At 42.0% G+C, this 21,563-nt stretch overlaps 1 protein-coding gene across 1 annotated transcript in view; it reads left to right on the top strand.

Moving 5' to 3' along the window:
- The window catches only part of LOC132095082 (immunoglobulin superfamily member 3-like), a 155,362-nt gene that overhangs the window by 89,222 nt on the left and 44,577 nt on the right, over positions 1-21,563 (top strand). The window contains exons 4-5 of the mRNA XM_059499835.1: positions 13,992-14,378; positions 17,545-17,952. Of these exons, the coding sequence (XP_059355818.1) occupies positions 13,992-14,378; positions 17,545-17,952 (795 nt within the window). The remainder of the gene's footprint in view (positions 1-13,991; positions 14,379-17,544; positions 17,953-21,563) is intronic.

The following is a 21,563-nucleotide window of genomic DNA, read 5'->3' as shown; positions in this document are numbered from 1 at the left end:
GAACTGTCTCGCGGATATGAGGAGTGCTTCGGATCTCTCCCTCCGCGCTACTAAGTCCGCTGCACAGGCCATGGGACGGGTTATGGCTTCCGCTACGGTGGCTGAGAGGCATTTGTGGCTGACGCTTTCTGACATCAAGGAGTCTGAGCGCGCTGCGTTCCTTCACGCGCCGCTAACTCCTGCCGGCCTCTTCGGATCTTCCGTCAACGAGTTTGTGGAGAGATTCGCCGAGGACCAGAAAGCTTCGCAGGCGTTCAAGCACTTCTTGCCGAAGCGCTCCAGTTCTGCAGATAGCCGCTCTAGACCGGCCCCACAGAGCTCTCAGTCACGCCCACCGCCTCCTGCTGCGTCATCGCGACAGCGTCAGCAATGCAGCTCGGGACCCCGTTCTCGCTGTCGCGGGAGCCGCGGCAGAGGATTGCGGTGAAGCCAGAAGCCCCGAAAGCATCCTAGCACTGCTGGGAAAGCGCCGGTGTTCGAGTTCCGCTGCGGCCGAGCTCTCACCCAAGCGCGCCGCTGTTGCAGTTCCAAGAGTTGTGACTGCCTCAGTGTCTTCTGCAATGTGCAAGCCTGCACGAGTGCCCGCTTGCCTGCACACAAAAGGCGTTATCACGGCTACCCAGATGTTTCACAAAAAGAGTGTTTTTTCTGGTGTTCCGGCCACGGCCGATGGTGCTATAAATGTTGTGACGATGCCCACTCCTCAGTGCCCATCTCCACATGTAAGCACAGCCCTGCACACAGGGCCTGCGCCCATAATGTCGACTCAAGTAGGTCGCGCACACTGCATAGTAAGCATGCCCACCCCTCAGTGCCCACAATTACTATGTCACACGCGTCATGTGGTCTCTGTAAAAACGAAACCCGTGCACGCTCGTTTGCCACGCTCGCACGCCACGGCCGATGGTGCTATAAATGCAGTGACGATGCCCACTACCCAGTGCCCATCTCCACATGTAAGCACAGCCCTGCACACAGGGCTAGCGCACATAAGATCGACACAGATCGGTCGAGCGCGCCGCATAGTAAACGTGCCCACTTCCCAGTGCCCACATACACTGTCACATACGGCGCGGGGCTTCTGTAAAAACGAGGCCCGTGCACGTACATTCTGCACAGGCAGACAGTGAGTTGAAGGTGGTAAATGTGCACACATGCAGCCCACGGTTACTCGCAGATATATCGAGTCCCACGGGACCCGCTCAGCCTCCCCCCAGTCGGTTAAGCGCCGGAACGGGGTCGAGGAAGAGCGATCTGCCCGCTGTGATCAGCGCACTCCCCGCCTCAGATGCGCAGCACACTCGAGCGCCGCCGTTGCCCAGTCAACAGAGCGGTTTCGCATCCAGCCCTTAGCCATTCATGCAGATGCATGGTCAGCGCTTCCAGGGGTTTCGGATTGGGTGCTAGGCATTATAAAGACAGGCTACTCGCTACAGTTTTCTGGACGCCCACCGCGCTTTTCAACGCGCGTCGAAACTACGGTCAAAACAGAAGTAGCACACATACTTCGTGCCGAAATATCAAAACTGTTGAGCAAAGGGGCTGTAGAGCCTGTGTCTCAAGCTCAAAGCGAGGGGGGGCTGTACAGCAGATACTTTCTGGTGCCCAAGAGAGACGGGGGTCTCAGGCCCATACTGGATCTAAGACAGCTGAACAAGGCATCGATGAAACGCAGTTTCAAAATGCTCACGACCAGGAAGCTCCTCGCGCAGATTCGCAGAGGGGACTGGTTCATGTCAATAGATCTGAAGGACGCGTATTTTCAAATACAGATAGCGTCAAACCACAGGCGATATTTGAGATTCGCCTTCGAGGGCCAGGCATACCAGTTTACAGTCCTACCAATCGGCTTGTCCGTAGCTCCTCGTACGTTTACGAGGTGCATGGATGCAGCGCTCGCTCCTCTCAGACTCAGAGGCATACGAGTGCTGAATTATTTGGACGACTGGCTGGTTCTGGCCCGATCACGAGCGGAGCTCGTGGACCACAGGGCCGTTTTACTCGATCACCTCGAGAAGCTCGGCCTCAGTGTCAATTGGGCGAAGAGTTCGCTGAACCCCAGTCAGACGATCCTGTTTCTGGGTATAGTTCTGAACTCGTGTTCCATGACGGCGCGGCTGTCACCACAGCGCGCGATGGGCATTCAGCGCGCAGCGAGTTCTTTCCGCTGCGGCGCGACTGTGTCGCTCAAACACTGTCAAAAGATGCTGGGTCTCATGGCCTCAGCATCTCCGGTTCTGCGGCTGGGCCTGCTCCGCATGCGCCCCCTGCAGTTCTGGCTGAAGGCTCGGGTGCCGCGCAGAGCGTGGGCGTCTGGCCGGCTGCATTTCAAGGTCGATCAGAGCTGTGTTGCGGCTCTAGCACCTTGGACAGCGAACAGCTGGTACCGATCAGGTGTAAGCCTGGGGACTTCCCCGAGTGTGAAAATGGTGTCGACGGACGCCTCCACTTCGGGATGGGGAGCGCTGCTCGAAGGCAGACCGTCCTTTGGCCTATGGTCAGAATGGGAAAAGCTCCATCATATCAACTGCCTGGAAATGCTGGCAGTGGAGAACGCGCTGACGCGCTTTTGTCCCCATATCAAGGATCACCACGTCGTAGTCCGTTTGGACAACATGTCCGTGGTGTCCTACATAAATCGCCAGGGCGGTCTCGGGTCCCGAAACCTGTGCAGGCTGACAGAACGCCTCCTGGTTTGGGCTCAGCGCAACGTGCGCTCGCTGAGAGCAGTGCATGTGCCTGGACCAGACATGGGGACTTGTGACTTGGTGACTTGGACTCAAGTCGACTCGAGTCGCTATTTTTATAACTTGTGACTTGACTTGACAAAAAATAAAATACTTGAGACTTGACTCGGACTTGGAAGTTAAAGACTCCGGACTTGACTTGACTTGAGACAGGATGACTTGAATGACTTGAGTGTTAATCACATTGTTTTCAGTTTGAATATAAAATATATAAATTATTTAAAAAAAATAAAATTGATTACTCAGCTGGAGCGCAGGCTGAGAATCGCGTTGTCATGTCATGACATCATCAGTCATGCCCTCTCTACCTTAAGCAGACCACGCCCACTTAGATCAGATATCACATCACATCACATCAACATCTCAGCTTGAGGGGTACTGAGGGTCATCGCTTTTGTCGTCAATAATTCGCGCCTAAAAACGCGTGGAAATCGCTAGTCGCGCCGCTTTCTCATTGTTTCCAAAGCGCTCGGGCAGTTGCGCCCCTGAGGCGTCGAGCGCGTCGCGACCGCGTTGCTTCCATTATGAGCGCGCATACCGGTGGCGCATACATGGTGGGATAGGCCACATCGTGCTCGGCTTGCAGACAAGACTCTCGAATCTTATATTTTGCAAGTGCAATACCTTGTAATAGAGGTAATGACTTACGGATGTACTCTGAGAGAGAGATTGTGTGTGTGTGTGTGTGTGTGTGTGAGTGTGTGTGTGTGTGAGAGAGAGAGAGAGAGAGAGTGAGAGAGAAACACACTCGTGCTTCACCTGATGAAGGAAACCCAAACTGAGTCTGACTCCAATCACAACCCCAACATTCAGAAACTAATTGACAAAAATCTGAAGTATAATTATGATGAAAAATGAAAAAAATGAATTTGAGCTCCAAACCAAACTCCAGTGTTATTCGGCCCTAAACAGAACCACAAAACTGGCAAATTACTTATCACTCAAGCAATTAAAAGAAAGACAAATCCTTTCAAAATATCGACTCGGTGATCATGATTTGGAAATAGAGATTGGTAGACATAAAAGATCCTGGCTACCGAGAGAAGAGAGACTGTGCAAACACTGTGAGCTGAATCAAACAGAGGATGAGAAACACTTCCTTCTTGTCTGTCCCAAATACAGCACTACAAGAGAAACATTCTTCCCACAGTTTGAAGCTTTGAATCCTTCATTCTTGTCTCTAAATGACTCAGAGAAACTACTCTATATACTTGGAGGGAATGAGACGGCAGTCACAATAGCTGCTAAATATTTATACACCATACACACCATACGAAAGGGATAATTTATTGTATTCAACTGTTTTATTTGATATTCTTAATTCTATATAATTAATATTATTAATATTAGAAATATCATCTGCTGCTGCTATTTTTATTGTATTTTATTGTAATCATATTTTATTCTGTATCTAAATGCTAAATTTGGCAATACTGTAACTCAAATGTCATGCCAATAAAGCAACTTGAACTTGAGAGAGAGAGAGAGAGAGAGAGAGAGGAGAAATGTAAGAAAGTTTAATGTTGTATGTAAACTGTGTTTGAGGGGAAGTTGTGGCCTAATGGTTAGAGAGTCGGACTTGCAATCGAAGGGTTGTGAGTTCAAGTCCCGGGCCGGCAGGAATTGTGGGTGGGGGGAATGCATGTACAGTTCTCTCTCCACCTTCAATACCACGACTTAGGTGCCCTCGAGCAAGGCATCGAACCCCCAACTGCTCCCTGGGCGCCAAAGCATATGGCTGCCCACTGCTCCGGGTGTGTGTTCACAGTGTGTGTGTGTGTGTGTGTTCACAGTGTGTGTGTGTGTGTTCACTGCTCTGTGTGTGTGCACTTCGGATGGGTTAAATGCAGAGCACGAATTCTGAGTATGGGTCACCATACTTGGCCAAATGTCACGTCACGTCGTTTGAGAGAGAGAGAGAGAGAGAGGGGGGGGGGGTGTTCAGAGAGGAGTCTGTTGGATGTTTAGCTGTTATTTATTTTATGGACTCAATGTTGAAAATGTTAAACATTTCTGTTGGCAGAAGTGAAAAATAAATAATTTTATGAAGTTACAATTTTGTTTGATTCCATGATGTATTTTACTGAACATGAGTATTTACAATGCAAATCCAAATTATTTTAATTTACTGTTACTTATATCTTGTCTTTTAACTTTATTAAGATCAGATTCTGCAGGTAAAATTACAATAATAAGGTGACTTGACTTGGACTTGACTTGACTTACTACAGGACTTGACATGACTTGACTTGACTTGACTTGACATAACTTGTGACTTGACTTGACTTGACTTGACTTGCCCAAGAAAAAAATACTTGGGACTTACTTGAGACTTGAAGGTTAAGACTTGAGACTTACTTGAGACTTGCACATGTGTGACTTGGTCCCATCTCTGGCCTGGACAGCAGAATCTGGGTCCAGACAGGCTGTCCAGAGGCAATGTTTCTACGGGCGAATGGTCTCTACACCCGCAAACAGTCCGGCTGTTGTGGGAGAGATTTGGCATGGCAGAGGTGGACCTCTTTGCGTCCCACAAAAACGCTCACTGCCCCGCGTTCTTTTCCAAGAACGAAAGCCCGCTGTCACGGAGATGGCCGTGCTGCCCGCTTTATGCGTTCCCTCCCGTCTCCCTCCTTCCGCAGGTGATAGAACGGGTGAGAGAAACGAGATGTTCAATACTGCTTGTAGCACCTCTTTGGAAGAACCAACCATGGTTCCCAGATTTGATGCAGTTAGCAGATGTTGCCCCGTGGCCGGTACCGTTGAGGAGGGACCTCCTCTCGCAGGCCAGGGGCTCGATTTGGCACCCTCAACCGGAGTTGTGGTCCCTCCATGTGTGGGCGCTCAACGGTTACCCGCTGATCTCGCAGTGGGAGTGCTAAATACCATCACTCAGGCTAGAGCTCCGTCGACACGACATCTGTATGCCTCGAAGTGGTCGGTGTTCTCCAGCTGGTGCACAGCTCGAGGTTATTCACCCCTTAGTTGTGAGGTGACGGAGGTCCTCTCCTTCCTACAGGAGCTGTTGGATAAGGGCAGAGCCCCATCCACACTCAAAGTTTATGTGGCGGCCATCGCGGCGTTTTCTGAAACGGCGTCCGGTCAGTCAATAGGAAGGAACGATTTAGTCATCCGGTTCCTCAGAGGAGCTAGGAGGCTGAATCCTCCCAGACCTCCATCAGTCCCTATGTGGGACCTCGCGGCGGTTTTGGAGGCCTTGAAGGGTCCCCCTTTTGAGCCTATCCAATCGGTTAGCCTTCAGCATCTGTCATTCAAGACAGTATTCTTGTTGGCTCTCGCTTCTGTGAAGCGTGTGGGTGATTTGCACGCGCTCTCGGTGAGCCAGTCGTGCTTGGAGTTTGGGCCCAATGACTCAAGAGTCATACTCGGGCACCTAGGCACGGTTATGTGCCGAAATCCCTCAACACACCGTTTCGGGCTCAGGTTATTGCCCTGTCTGCCCTGCCGGTGTCAGGGGAGGATGGAGACTCGAGTCTTCTTTGCCCTGTCAGGGTTTTAAGAGCTTATGTGTCTCGCTCTGCTGCCTTTCGGCAGACGGAGCAGCTGTTTGTCTCGTTCGGTGGACGTTCCAAGGGAATGGCTGTTTCGAGACAGACTCTATCCAGATGGATAGTTGACGCCATAGCATTAGCTTATGCTTCCAGGGGCCTTCAGTGCCCGTTGGGCGTCAGAGCGCACTCCACGCCTCGTCGTGGGCATGGTCTACTGGGATCTCCTTGCAGGATATTTGTATGGCGGCAGGTTGGGCCTCGCCATCTACATTTATCAGGTTCTATAACCTGGAGGTCCCCGCCTTGCAAGCAAGGCTGTTGTCGGTATAGTCGAATCAGGGCCCTGAGGGGAATTCTGAGTTCACGAGCGCTATGCGCTGCCGACTGTTATATGGCCAGTATTGCGTAAGACCCGGATTGCCACATTGGTCAGGCCTTGCCTCGGCTGTGTGATGTCATATTGCCGCATCTACGGATGCTGCTAGATATAGGACGGAGGGCTTTTTCCCTTTTCTGTCCTGGACTCTCTGTGAGTCCCTCAGGTGACTGTGCACTGTAAATCCTGGGCGTTGCTTCAGGTTTAATGGTGTGTGATCCCTGCGCGCACGGCGTTTTACATTGGGTTCCCGTAGCGTCTTAGCTAAGACGCAGTACGAGAGAGCTCTCGTAAGAGAACGTACTCTGTTACTAAACGTAACCTCGGTTCTCTCTAGAAGAGCGAACGAGCACTGCGTTCTCTGCCGTGCGTACGATTCACTCTGGTTCGCTTCGGCGATGAAATAAATCAGGTGAGTCAGCCTTTTCGAGCTCCTTTTATAGGTTGGGCCACACCCGTTTCGGCGGGAAGTGGCAAGAAGGGCGCGAAGCGCCCTCATTGGTCTGATGTTGCATCAGCCTGCACTCGATAGGCTGTGCAGTTGCTGCAGAACAAGCCAATGAGCGAACGAGCCGTCTCGCCTATGGCTGTGTACTGCTGCAAATGCGCTTTACAAAAATACAAAATTAAGGATAATTTTTTGCTTCAGTATTTCGTGAAAAGAGACTTTTCCCGTAGCGTCTTAGCTAAGACGCAGTACTCGTTCGCTCTTCTAGAGAGAACCGAGGTTACGTTTAGTAACCGAGTACGTTTTATGAACAATTATCACCCAGTTGTTTTCCATTCGTGAATGAGTGTTATTCTCTCTGACATATTTTCCCAAAAGATTTCCATTGGACAAAAAACTATGTAAACTGGATTGTGAACATTATACATAGTCCAAAACTCCAATGAGATAGTTCACTCAAAAATGAAAATTCTGTTATCATTTACTCACCCTGTCGTTTCAAACCTGTATGACTTTCTACATTCAAAAATGATGTTGTGAGAAATGCCACTTTTCGTCCATGTAATTAAATTTTAACGATCACTAAAATGGTTTGGTTCAACATTCTTCAAAATATATTTTTGTGTGTGTGTTGAACAGTAAAATTGTAATACCGAAGTTTCAGATTCAGTTTTGGGTGATATGTCCATTTATTACACTCTGAACAAACTACTTCTATCCCTTACAATTTTATTTTTGTTTATATGAAATGAAATATCTGTTCTGACTAAGATGATAATTATTCAAACACTTTACCCAACAGAAGTACTTACGTGGAGTTCAACCCTGCATGCAATGCAGGGCTCTGCTTCCCTGCAGAAACCCTGCATGCAATGCATGGCTCTGCTTCCCTGCAGAAATCCTTAAATATGCCATGTGAGCTGATCACTATCTAAAATTAAGCACATTACCGGAGTCCCTGAGCGGTGGCTGCTGATCCTCTTAACATCAAACTCAATGTCATGGAGTATAGAGCAGGCATCGGCTCTCACAGGTCCAGTCCTTACATTGATACCATCAGTGTCATGAAGGTTATCATGGAGTGCATCATAGTGAAGTCTCAGTGGTCTCTTAGCATCAGGCAGCAGCAAGCCAATCACATTGACTCATATATCCAACAAATCAGATGAGTAATCATGGCTGACATGTGCTTGATGACCAACACATTTAAAGAGAAAAAAATGTCAATTCTGTCATCATTTACTCATCCTCATGTCATTTCAAACTCAGGATGTTCATTTTGAAGAATATTTCAATGAAATTTAATGCAGTCCAGAACTTTCAAAATCCAAAATTAACCAGAGAAATGAATCCATTCATTTTTACTTTTCAACCCCTGGTGGCAGATGTAAGTTTAAAATTTATCATGAAGCAGCTGTTGCCCAAAATTAATGAATAATGAATGTTATAAATATACATCCGCACAAAATAAATGACCACTGTTTGAAAGAAAACCTAAGTAGTTTTTCTAGGGCCACAAAACTTAATTATTTCTACACATTTTCCAGAATTTGGGTTTAACGATTTACATTGTATGGCAAAGAAATATTGGTACTTCTTAGTTTGTGTTCATGATCATACGATATATCCAGTCAGATGGTCAAATAGGGTCCAGCTACAAAAGTTTAAAAAGTTTATAACTTTCCATCAGAAATTAATGTCTGGTGTTTGTTGGAGATGGCGTAAAAGTGTCTCAAGGCGACTGAAGTGACACTTTTGTATGATGAACAGATCGAAATTTAAGCCTCAATTGACTCTCAAATCAAAGACTATATATAATGTATATAGACTTTATCAAATGTGGTAAATGTGACACAACCCCCAGTTGTCAACTAACATTCTTTTTGGTTCTTGTGTATCACATGAACACACATCATAACGGGTTTGTGTCTACATATGTTATGTTGTCTGTGTGTAACTGATGACTTTGTTGAGTTTTATTATATGGACAGTTAGTTGAAACGTTCTTCAAAATTAGCTTCTTTTATATTCCTCAGTAGATGACTGCTAACCACATGAAGATGAGTAAATGATGACAGAACTTTCATTTCTGGGTAAATTATTCCTTTATGTTGTTGTCTAAGTTAATTGTGCCAGACTTTTTGCACTGAGAACCAAGGATGTTTGATGTTACTGTCAGATCTGATGTCTAATAACCCCACATTTGATTTAAGAGGTAACATAAAAAACTAGATTTTTACTTAAATTTTACTCCGTCACACGCTGCAGTTGTGTTGGGTGAACATTTCAACACAATGCCATAGATCTGAACTTTACCTCTCTCCCGTTCTCCAGAATAGCCATATTTCACGGGACAGAGGCTGGGGCAGAAAAATGCCTCCCTCATCTCCGGCTTTAGTCCATTACTTTCCAATTTATTACAGAGCCGTCACTCCGTCCTGAGCATAAGACAGCATGTACAGCAGACGTGAGTGCTGTATCTCTCTGACTAACTGAACACACAGGGCTGTAACTCAATCTCAAAGCACATCGGCCCAGCGGTTTGATGGGAATGGGAGGTGACAGCACACCTCCTCATCAAATGCACTGCAGGACAGGAGCTGCGAGTGGCATGTTAATTCAGCCCTGTTATTGGTCAAGAGTCTCTGGGGTGGGCAGATTGTACAAGAAGAGGACAGGTTGTGATTTTAGGTTGTGGATGTTGGATGGCTGTCTCCCAAGGGCACCTCCACAGAGTCAGGTTGCAGATGGGGACAGATCCTAATAGTCTTTATGATTTGTGGTCTTCAGTGGTGTAGGTAGCAGTAGGATCAGGGTGAGATGAATGCAGACCAGACAAGCTCCTCATAGAGACAGATTGAAGACTCATCCACTTCCCTTCAGCTCAATGACCAGTGACTCTTGATATATAGGCATGTGACACGAAATAGCCACTTTGAATGTTGTAGAAAAAAACTTGACTGTTAGTAGAAAAACTGACACAAAAGTGTAGACATTTAAAAGAGAAATGGTTCCGTGATTCAGTTACTTTTAATGCTTGTGAATCAGCCAAAATTAAACTGGAACATACTTTTTTTCTGTGTAGCATAAAAGAAAATATTTAAAAGAATGTTGGTTAACAAACTGTATTGGTGTTCACTGACTGATATTGTATGGACACAGAAATATGTTCTTTACTTTAATATTTACTTCTTAGCATAGAACAAAGTTGGCACCGCCTAATTATTCATGATACAGTCACATTAGTGCAGTTTTGGCAAAACAACATTGTAAATGGTGTAGCAATATATGAAGCACCACTCAAATTGAAGTCACTTTTAACCCTGATTTCTGTTGGTCAACAGTATATTTGTGTCATCAAATTGAATAAGAGCTACATCTGCTTTGGGGACTTTTTTGAGTGAAATGCAATCATTTTAATAGATCAAAACTGTGCAAAGTTCCTTTTCACATGGATATCTATTAAAATAATTGGATTATGCTCACAAGAGAAATGTTAATTGTGACCCCACTTTAGAAGTGAACTAAAGTACATTAGAAGTCTAACTGATCATAGCATTTAAAAGGTACAGTAGCAAAACTCCTGCAGCTTCAGAGAGATCGAAAAAAAGTTAATGTAACACTAAATAGCCTCTGTTTTGGTGCAAGAATACTTGAATTTAAGTGGACATCAGGAAAAAGTTCACTAGTAGATGTTAAAAAGAGCTTAGAGTGGAGTTGAATCATTTAGTTGCTTACAATAAACTCATTTATAATGTTTATCGGTAAGTGCTGTTTTGAAAGTCTCAGTATGTGGGGCTATTTACAGTAAATGGCCTTTGAAAGCCTTTAGAGATAGTCATCTGTTTTATTGTAAGCATCTTCCAGTCAAGTACTCCATGCAGTTTTCTAACAAACTACTCTTCATAAAGAACTGACTTTCAGTTTGTTACAGCCCTTTACTATCAAGCAGTATTGTTATTGTCAACTAAAACTATTAAAATATTTTTTTTACATTTAAATAAAGCTGCAAATAAACATAAACATAAAAAACTAAACATACTAAAATTGTTAAAACTAAAACTGAACAAAAAATAAATTAAAACCTGCAGTAAATAAAAATAAAAGAAATAGAAAAACTGAAATAAAATATAAAACTGAAAAATATCAAAATGAATGCAAAATTCGAAATATTAATAAATATAATAATAGTATTTCCAAATTCTAAAAATACAATGCTATCAAGACCTAGTGGACAAAAATCATAATAATTATTCTGAAATTGCACGGCTATATTTAAATCTTAGGCAGTGGATGTTCAGAGATATTTCTCAGAGATTCAGTTTTAGTTATAGTTCTGTCTTTAGGTCATGGACCTTTTTTTCTCTCCTTTTCTTTAAAATATGCCAGCAATTGCATACAGGAAGGGTTTATTAAAAAACTTGAAACTTTATTAGAAGGTAGTTGTAAAATAAATGTTTAATGGATTTTAAAGGCAGTCAAGGTGAAGTCATTACAGCCTGGTCCTTCAGTATGCAAGCCAGGCTTCACCTGACTGAGATTCACATTAGAAATTCCAGAGAGCATTTCAAGAGCAACACTGAGACGAGAGAAGACCGATTTGTCTGTAATCCCCTTTTCTAGCTGGCTGTGTCCAAGTCCCCTTCCAGCTAGACAACACGCTCACAATGTTCTCTGTGTACTAGCCAGTGGCCTGTTAGGCTCAATTGAAAGTGCACATGTCTGTGCAGGAGTGATTGGGTGGCTGTTTTGAAGGATTGCAGCCAGTTTATGTATTTTCATTTGTTGTTGACTGAATTGGCTTTGTTGAATTGGCTAGAAAGTCTGGTTTAAGCTAGGACTAGCAGTTTTGGAACAGCTATGTCATTATCTTGTACACCATCTTGCAACATCAACAAACCACTAACTAACTGCTCATACCAACTTATGGTGCTCAAGCTGGTTTGTATAAAATAATGTCTGGTCAACCATCCAATTACCAACTTGGTCTAACTAGAAACTAGTAACCATGTTCCTAAAAAACAATTTCAACTGGATTTTCCAGCAGGGGAGCTCAAAGCTGCCAAAGAGAGGTGCGCGATTACGCACTCAGTCATGTGCGATTATTCTGTTTTGCATATTTATGTTGACATTAGCTCAATGCACACCATATGTCATGCTCATAACACGTGTAAACGTTTGTGTGTTTTCTCTCATCTGTCTGTTAATGTGTTTATTGCTCTGGTGAACTGTGGGGAAAAACAGAAGTTGTGCGGTAAGCATTAATAGGACATCAAATGGCTCATTGAAGCACATACTACAGCAGTTCGATGGACTCATTTTGTGACAAAGCTTTTGGCAGTGAATCCCACACAGCAGCTTGTTCACACAGCCCCCTTCCAATCACAGTTATTACCGCTCCCACTCAACACAATTGTCTCTTTCTCTCTTTCTCTCTCTGGTTAGCTGTCATACAAATCTATTGTGCATACTAAATTCAAATCTAATGGCGTCATGCATGCTGTGTACCTCAATCCTGACATTTCCTTTCCATTCTAAAACCTTTATTCATGTGACTTTGAAAGTATCCCTCTTCTTATGAATGCCAGATTTGTCCACAGGCATAGTATTGTACTGTACTTGACTATATAACAGAGCTGTAAAAGGAACAAGAACATCTTCATAATTAGATTCTAATAAGATATCAGCCCCTGAGGTCTAGGGTTCAGTGAACATAGTGACTTTGTGCTTGTGACTTATGCCTGTGATGGCAAGGCTGAATTTTCAGCATCATTACTCCAATCTTCAGTGTCACATGATCCTTCAGAAATCATTTCAATATGCTAATTTGCTGCACAAGACACATTTCTTATTACTGTCAATGTGTTCACTGTTACTTTTGATAATTTTACTTCCCCAAAACTTTTGAATGGTTGTGTATTTTTGAGTCATGAATAATGGATGATTAATGGAAATTAATTGAACTTTACATTAAAATCCTTGCAAATTTTGCTTAATTTACAATTGAATGTTAATATTCAGTAAATCACCCAACACTAATTTATGCCTATTCTTTTGCCGTCCTTTTAATCCCCAAATGTACTATGACTGGTAAAGGATGTTTGGATTTTTATTGATATGTAATGTGTTGATTAGCCTTTGATGCTAATTATGAAGCACAGAGCTGGGCATGAAAAATCATTCAGACAGCAATCATCCAGCAAATGCAGACAGATTTCAAATTTTGATGACCTCTCAGTCTGATGTAGAATATAGAGGAATATGTATTCACCTAATGTATCCTGTCTCTTTTCTCTCTGTTTTTTTCCCATTCATTTCCACGAGCAGCCCTTCATCTCCACTGCTAATTAATCTGTCTGAAGCGTGCAGATTTAGTCCTAATACACAGACCGGCTCCGGTCAGGCGGGCAGTAATGTCCTAATGGAGCATCATGCTGCTTGAGTATCACAGGAGGAAAGGAAAAACAGCCACTGGCCTTTGATTCCCTGTGATCTGTGAATTCCTCTTTAGCACAGGCCTGTTTACTGTGCTGTTATTTTGGAGAGTAGCGCACAGCGTGAGACACAAATAATGGCTGCATGTAAAAACACACATCGTCATCATCATCCCTCCCTGTACATTTGCCTTTCTCTGTGTCAGTGCCATGTACTTACGCAGTCGGAACGTTTCTCAGGAAGTTTGTTGTAGTAATTAGAGCCCAGGGGCAATCACCTCTGAAGAAGCCAAATGAAGTGAAGAAAGTGCTTTTCTGATGAGGCGCACAATCTGCTTATCATATGGAAATTAGTTCTATAAATGAAGATTTGTTTTCTTCTGATGCGAGTGTTTTTCGGTTTGAATTTAGTCCAATATGGACCATTTTGTATTGAATAAATCATCTTTTCTCTCTTTTTTTTTTCACTTGCAGATCGGGACTTTAGTATCCAGGTGACCACCGAGCGCCGGGCCTACACGGCTGGTGAGCCGCTGGAGCTCCGCTGCACCATTGATGCTCAGAATGTTCCAGAGCGTTTCTTCTCGGTGTCGTGGGTCTTCAGCAGCTCCCCCGTAGCCGTGATTGGGCCCAGTGCCGTGCCTGTACTGGGACCCAACTACATGGAACGGGAAGCCACCGGCCTCCTGACTGTGCGCAAAGAGAGCCCTTCTGTCCACCTGCTCAAGTTGCAGCGTCTACTGCCAGAGGACTCTGGGAAATACATTTGCAGAGTGACAGAACGGGAGAAGACCCTCACTGGAGATTTCATCGACCGCAGCAAGCGGTCCCGTAATGTTCAGATCACTGTAACCCCTCTCAGTGAGTATCATGGTTCTTTATCGGCCCTCTGTTTCTGACTGGCCCCTAGAGTAGTCAGCTGATACCTCTCAACAGCTCTCTTATTAAATGAAAACATGAAACTTTCGGCCTCAATTCAGACGTTTGTTACTGAAAGTGGATTATTCTGATGATTGGTTTAAAAAAAGTAGAGTTCAGGAATTGATTTAGTAATATTTTAGAGGCAAGCATCTATTAAAGTTCTTATTTCTGCTGAAGGTTTCTAAAGCACAGAGCATACACTCAGTATAGCCTCTTATTTTCTCAGATGCTTTTCAGTTGTTGTGCAGGGTGCTCTCTCTCTCCCACTGTTAGAAGTAACAGTAGTGTGAAAGCAGTTCAGCTGTTTTCTGTTTTCTACTTGTGAGTGGGCAATACAGTACTGTGTCCTGTCTAATTCTTTTAATGCACTGCATTTTTTCAAAACTTGCTTTTGTGGAGGCCTGAGAAGCCTTTGAAATAGCATTGCATTTTAAGTGAGAGTTACTTGAAAAGCCAAGTCTAACAGGCATGAAATGAAAGTGTGAAGGCCATCGCCTTCAGCATAGCCTTGGTAGATCCCCAAGGTGGATGTGATTGTGCCCAGGCTGAGAAACCACAATTGAGCTCAAGGAGTTGATGAAAGCTAGATGGGGGAGAGGAGGTCAATCAAAGGTTAGTGAGAATACATCTGTTCTGCTCGGACTTTGGCCACCCAAATCCAGCCTCTTCCAACAACAGTCCTTTCTCGCTCTATAAATTGAAGGAGATCTTTCTTTCTTTCTCCTCAGGAGAATCAGCTTTCATAGGGTCTTGAAGGATATCCGGCAAGTATGCATAACATCAACACGCCATGTTTTTGAAGTTATTTACAAATGGCTGACCAATCACAACAGACCAGGTGACCAATCAGAGCAGACTTTGTGGTTTTCAAAAAGTCGGGCTTTAAAGAAACTGGAACTACAACAGATGCTTCAGGCAAAAGTGAAAATGTAAAAAAAAAAAAAAAAAAAAGATGCACTTTAAATCATGTAAATGTTTTCGAGCAGACCCCAAAAATAAAATGAGGAACTTTTAAATTTAATTAAATGGGCGCTTTAATATATATCAGTTATCTGCAGTTCCACCACTCATTCTACCCGCTCATTTATTTACCTTATTCCAAACCTGTATGACTTTCTTTGTAACACATATTTAGAATATTCAGAAGATGCCCCTTTTTTATTTTGCCCATGAAATTAAATTAAGTGAGGTCTGATGTGAGTGTGTTGGAGCCCTTGACTTTCATTCTACTGGCTGAAATATTCTGCAATCATTCTGCAAAATATTTTATTTTGTGTTGGACAGAGGAAAGAAAGTCATACATCTTTGGAACAACGTGAAAGTTAGTATGTTTGGGTGAAATGTCCTTTAAAGATGGCTAGAAAAAGGGAAAGGGTTTTTTGGAAAGGTTTGTGAATGAGGCACTATATTAGACCATGCTTTGGTCTTTTTTGTCTTTGCCCCCGCAGGAGACCCTGTGCAATATTTGCAGGGTTATTATAGCAGTAGATTGATAGTTGCAATATGGATTCGAGACAGCACAGAGTTCAGCTCCTTCTTCACCCACATGCTCTCTCTCTCTTTCTATTCAGCTCATGGCCTCACTGACTAGGTACAGTTGATCTTTCAGGTAATATATACGACTGAAGCATCTGCATGTAGAGACACTGAGAGACTGGTCTGAGTGAAGTTACAGCCATACAACAACTGATGATTGTATGAACTTCTTATTCCATCTCTTCAGAGAATAGGAGCACATTAGAAATTGAAGAGGTTTCGTCCCCAGATGTTTCGCTTTTGTTATGTATGAAATCAAAGCCTCTTGTGTTCGTTGCCTGGTTGGTCATGGTGGTTTTCTACTCAAGAAGTTCTGCTAGAGCCTCTTTCTTAAGAGAGCCTTTGGTGACCCATGGGAAGTGTGCAAACTGTCTCATTAAAGTCCCATTTTTGTTTTATCACATGCTGCTTTTATAGGGACGTGGTGGTGTGAAATCCCTGTCGAGAACTCTTGCGATGTCTGCAAAGTCTTTGATCTACACTCATGCTTATGATCTCTCGGGCTCTAGACCTCTTGATGAGAAAACTATTCCAGAGGTCCTGCTGGTCTAAGGCCTAGTCTGCTGTAGAGTGCAACAGAAACATATGGAAGATGCCATTCATATATTAATTTAAGTGATATTGTGCAAACCTCAGACCTACCATGAGCTCAAATGTTGTCAAAGGATTCAGTGTTCAGTAAAACTAACTTTTATCTTCAACTTCAAAATAGTTCTTTACATTGAAAATCTGCTCTACCCATAGACCTATAGAACCCCCACTCCCATAAACCATTGCAAATGACTTCTTATTGTATCGTCAGTCGATATATGCATGTTTTGCATTAAATATCATGTTATTTTATACTTAATCAATGACAGTTGATATAATACCATTCAAAAGTTTGCAGTTTGTAAGATTCTTTCTTTCTTTATTATTTTATTATTGTTTTTCTTTTTCTAGATTTTTATAAAGACATTAACACTTTAGCGGGCAAGACATTTAGAATATTACAAAAGTTTTCTATGTTAAATAAATACAATACTCGAGGAGCCTGTTCTTGCCTCAGGCCTTTATAACATCCATCTCTCCAGTGGTTTTTCAACTGACTCACAACCAGAGACAGTATAGTAGAAGAAAACAGACCATTCATAAAGAAATGAATAGGAGAGATTGAAATGCTAATAATGGTTAATGTTGGTATATAAGTCTGACCTTTAAGTTAAAAAAGATCCTGTTGCCCTTTTGGTAAAGGCAGTGCTTCAATATATTGCTCCAGAATGTGCATTAGCTTGGCCAGCCAGCTATAGATACAATTGCATTGTTAATTTTATCTGTTAATGATAAGCTGTTTTCTATCAAGCAGATGGGGTTGTTCCTATTCACCTAATGCATACAGGGAAAATAGTGTTCTTGTGTACTTGCCTTTTAGGGGACTGAATTTGTAGAGTTGTTTCTTGTACAGCTTGTCATGACTAATTTACTCATACATAATGTAAATGTACTCTAATTAATATGATAAACTAGCACTAGTGTCATGTTTCCAAAGACTGATGTCTCATTTCTTTTGTTGTTTGTCTGTCTCTCATAGGAAGTAATATCACTGTGTCATTATCCAGTAACACTTCAGATATAATGGAGGGGGAGACCGTCCAGTTGACCTGCGTTGTTAGCAGCACTGTGGGTCCCCTGTCTGTGACGTGGCAGTGGACCGATAAGGAGGAGGCGGGTCCCGCTGTAAACGTGGCTTCGGTGGATCGTGAGGGCATGGTCACTCCTGGGCCCACCTTTAGGGAGCGCAGCAGCTTTGGAGAGATCCGGGTGGAGCGGGTTCGACCCGACACATTTACTCTGTTCCTGTATAATGCCTTCCCCACAGATGAGGGGCAGTACAGATGCAGCGCCACCGAGTGGTCTCAGAGCGGGACTGCACCTGACTGGATTTGGCAGCAGATTGGAGATGAATCCGCCACCAAGACCGTCACTGTCAAATCAGTTGGTAAGACCACAAATGTTATTTGGGACCCAGAATACCATGGTTTGGCGAATGAATTAAAACAGTTATAATATAAATATAACTTTATATTTATTTTGCCATTAACTTGTTTATCTTATATTCTTGGCCAGATTCTTAAATAATTATTTATAGCTATTTTGAATTTGATGTGAATTATATTTAATAAGTATTTTTATTATATATTTACATAGGTTTAAAGTTTGTGGTCAGTAAGATTTACTTACTTTTTCAGCATATTTGTATGTAATTAAAAATACATTAAAGACATTTACAATGTTACGGAAGATTTCTGTTTCAAGTAAATGCTATTCTAATAATTAAAATTCCTGAAAACAAATGTATCAGTATTGATTAAGCAGACACAAAAACATTAAGCAGCATGAATGTTTTCTATATTGATGATGATGATGATGATAATAATAATAATGATAATAACAACAACAACAATAATAATAAATCTAGCTTGAGCACCATTAAAAATGATTTCTAAAGAATTATGTGACACTAAAGACTGGACTAATGACTGATGGAAATTCAGCTTTGCCATCACAGGAATAAATTAGATTTTGGAATATATTCAAATAAAAAGCAGTTGTTTTCAATTGTACCAAATACTGGTATTTCAAAATTATGCTATTTTTTTTATGTATTTTACTGTAATTGCAGCCTTGTTAAACAAAACTTAAAAAAAAATTGTACTGACCACAAGCCTTGAACAGTATTATATATATATATATGTGTGTGTGTGTTATAAAATATCCCTTATAAAAGTAAAAAATGCACTTAATGTTCAGAGCCAGGGGACAAATATTTCCCCTTCATAAAAAGTTCATTTCTGACACTGTATTTGCATATATAGTGTTTTTGTACTCATGCAGTCCGTTTTTACTGTCAACATCACATCATATTTATGACATCATAAATTTACTGCTTCATAACACACAGGCGTATATACAAACTCACACTTGAGGAATACATACCCACTCAAGTGGAGTAGAGTACTGAAGTGGCATGTGCACTGTAAAGCTGGATCCCGTCCATATGAAGTCGATATAACCCACTCATGCTCGTGCTTACATTGCATCCTGTACAACACTACCGCTGTCAGCATTCCATCACAATCAATAGCCGTGACTTCCAGTCTGCTCTTTAACTGTGTATGTAATGAGAACACACTCATACACAAACACACACATTGCAGAAAGGAAAAACATGAGTGGAAAGCAAGCTGGCAGATGCTCTGAATAAATACATTGTGTGACATACTGTAGCATGTGTTGCGTGACGATGAGTGGTTTTTAGACAAGATACTGGATCAGTTCTTGATAACATACAATGTCTGTGGTTTTGTTGGTGAAGTGTGTAACTTTTTTTGATACTTAAAATGCTCTCTACTCTTCCAACTTAGTTTGATGAGACAATTCCGAGTCAGTCATTCATGGATTTTCTTTCTGAAGAATTGTTCTCAAACATATGCTCTTGTTCGCACAGCCTTGTATTGGGATTTATGTTTTATCCAGAGGCATGTTTTTGGTGAATTGCCTGTTTGGGGCAGAACAAAAGATTTTATGACCAATTTTAATAAAAAAATAATTTATATTAATTAAGTTTGAAAAAAAAAAATTAAAGAAAACAAATGAAATTAATAAAGTATTACATTAAAATAGAGAAACTGATTTTCTTTTCTTTTTTTAAATCTTTATATTGTAATCACAATGGATTGGAAAAGTAATTTGTCACAGATGTGGGAATCCTAAATGCAGCTTTAAGGTTGGGAATCTTATCCAGAATCAAGTCTTCATGCATCCTGCATATTGAATCTTTGATGAGATGACAAAATCGGGGCTTTTTTATCTATTCCTCTTAATTATTTATATCCATGCTCTTCCTCTGCGATGACATTGTACTTCCTCTGTTGTCAGGATCAGCTTTGTTGAAGCATTTCATCAGCTGTGCTTATGATTTGAAGCTCAAAGAGTGGCAGCATGATGCTCTTGATATCTGCTGTTTTGGCTTTTTCTGTAAGTACAGACTTCTCCAGGTGTGTTGCAGTAGTCACTTTGCTCAAGTAGTATGTGCACATGATGATGTGATAGTCACTCCGTGTGGGCATAGACACGGTTTGTGTCCTTTGCTCTTGCCCTGTGTCAGGTGTGTTGGTGGTGTGTTTTCCAGCGTTGACTCTGGGTGACTGTACGGATGAAGGACCAGGGCTGGGTGTGAAGCAGGGCCCAGTTTGTGGTGTTATTCTGCTCATTAGTGTCTGGCAGTGGTGTGGGTGCTGACTGACTGCAGGCCACCCTGTAGCGGTGGAATCGTTTGGCTGGGTTACACTTGACACCCAGATGTGAGGCCAGACACACATTCTGCCACAATATACTTTTTTGGATTGCTAAGAAAGCAGTTAGAGTTCCCAGCATGTTAATTGGATGGCAGATAAATATACATTTAGTATATTGTATTGTATTTAGTATATTTATTTACATTATAGTGTTCCTGTAGCTCAAGTGGTAGTGCATTGCAAGGTTGGGGGTTCGATTCCCTGGGAACACATGATAGGTAAAAATTTGTAGCCTTAATGCACTGTAAGTCGCTTTGGATGAAAGCGTCTGCTTAATGCATAAATTTAATGTTTAATTTTACATTGTAGGTTTATTGATGCATCTGTTAGTGAGCATGCTATTGGAGATAATTTGGGTAAGTTGTGTATAACTTTTTCTGTAATACAGACTTTTGGAGGTTTAAATAAAAAAAATGAATAGACATAGAGAGAGCTATATGGGAGGGGAATAACTCATCTTTGAATACCTGTATAGCTGTGTTTAGGATTTTGGACTACTCGTATTGATCATTGTTCATAACATATAAATGCATATCAATTACTGTTTTCGAAGGGTTAGGCTGGACAACACTCGTTACATTGACTACCATTCATACGCATATGAATTTGGGAGACAAGGAACATAGGCTTATACAAATTAAATTGCTTTCCAAAGTTCCCGTTTGGTGCAATTTCGTAGCATCTTTCTCATAGAAGATTGATGTGTCACGGTTTGACCTGTAAGCTGATTTCAAAGAATGCACACTTTAAATATGCAGCATTGCAACATTGCTGTAAATTGGAGCATATTGAATATGACAGTATGACATCGTATTAAGACCATTACAGTCTTCATAGAAATCTAATATCTAATGTGACCCCAATTTCAGTTTGATACATTTTTTTTATTTGTTTTGCCCCAAGAAATTAATGCTTTTATTCAGCAAGGATGCATTAAATTAATCAAAACAGTAATTACATATAATGTTACAAAAGATTTCTAGGTAACACTTTAATTATATGGAATGATATTCCGGACTTTATTCAAAAGGAATTGCAAATTGTATTTGCAATTGCGTTTTCAATTTGTGGACACATAAAATGTGACATAATCCAAATGCAAATGCAAATCGCGCATTACCGTTTGCATTTTCATTTAAGCGAACGCACAGTGTCTGCCAAATTTAAAATGGAAATGCAAAGTCTGTTTGCAATTGTGTTTCCCATATCTTACGAGCTATGAGCCTGTCATATTTAAATAGCAATATTAATT

This window comes from Carassius carassius, chromosome 19, assembly GCF_963082965.1.
Source record: "Carassius carassius chromosome 19, fCarCar2.1, whole genome shotgun sequence".
Lineage (NCBI taxonomy): Eukaryota > Metazoa > Chordata > Actinopteri > Cypriniformes > Cyprinidae > Carassius > Carassius carassius.
Note: the sequence above shows the minus strand (reverse complement) of the source record. Positions and strands in the feature narration are given on the sequence as shown.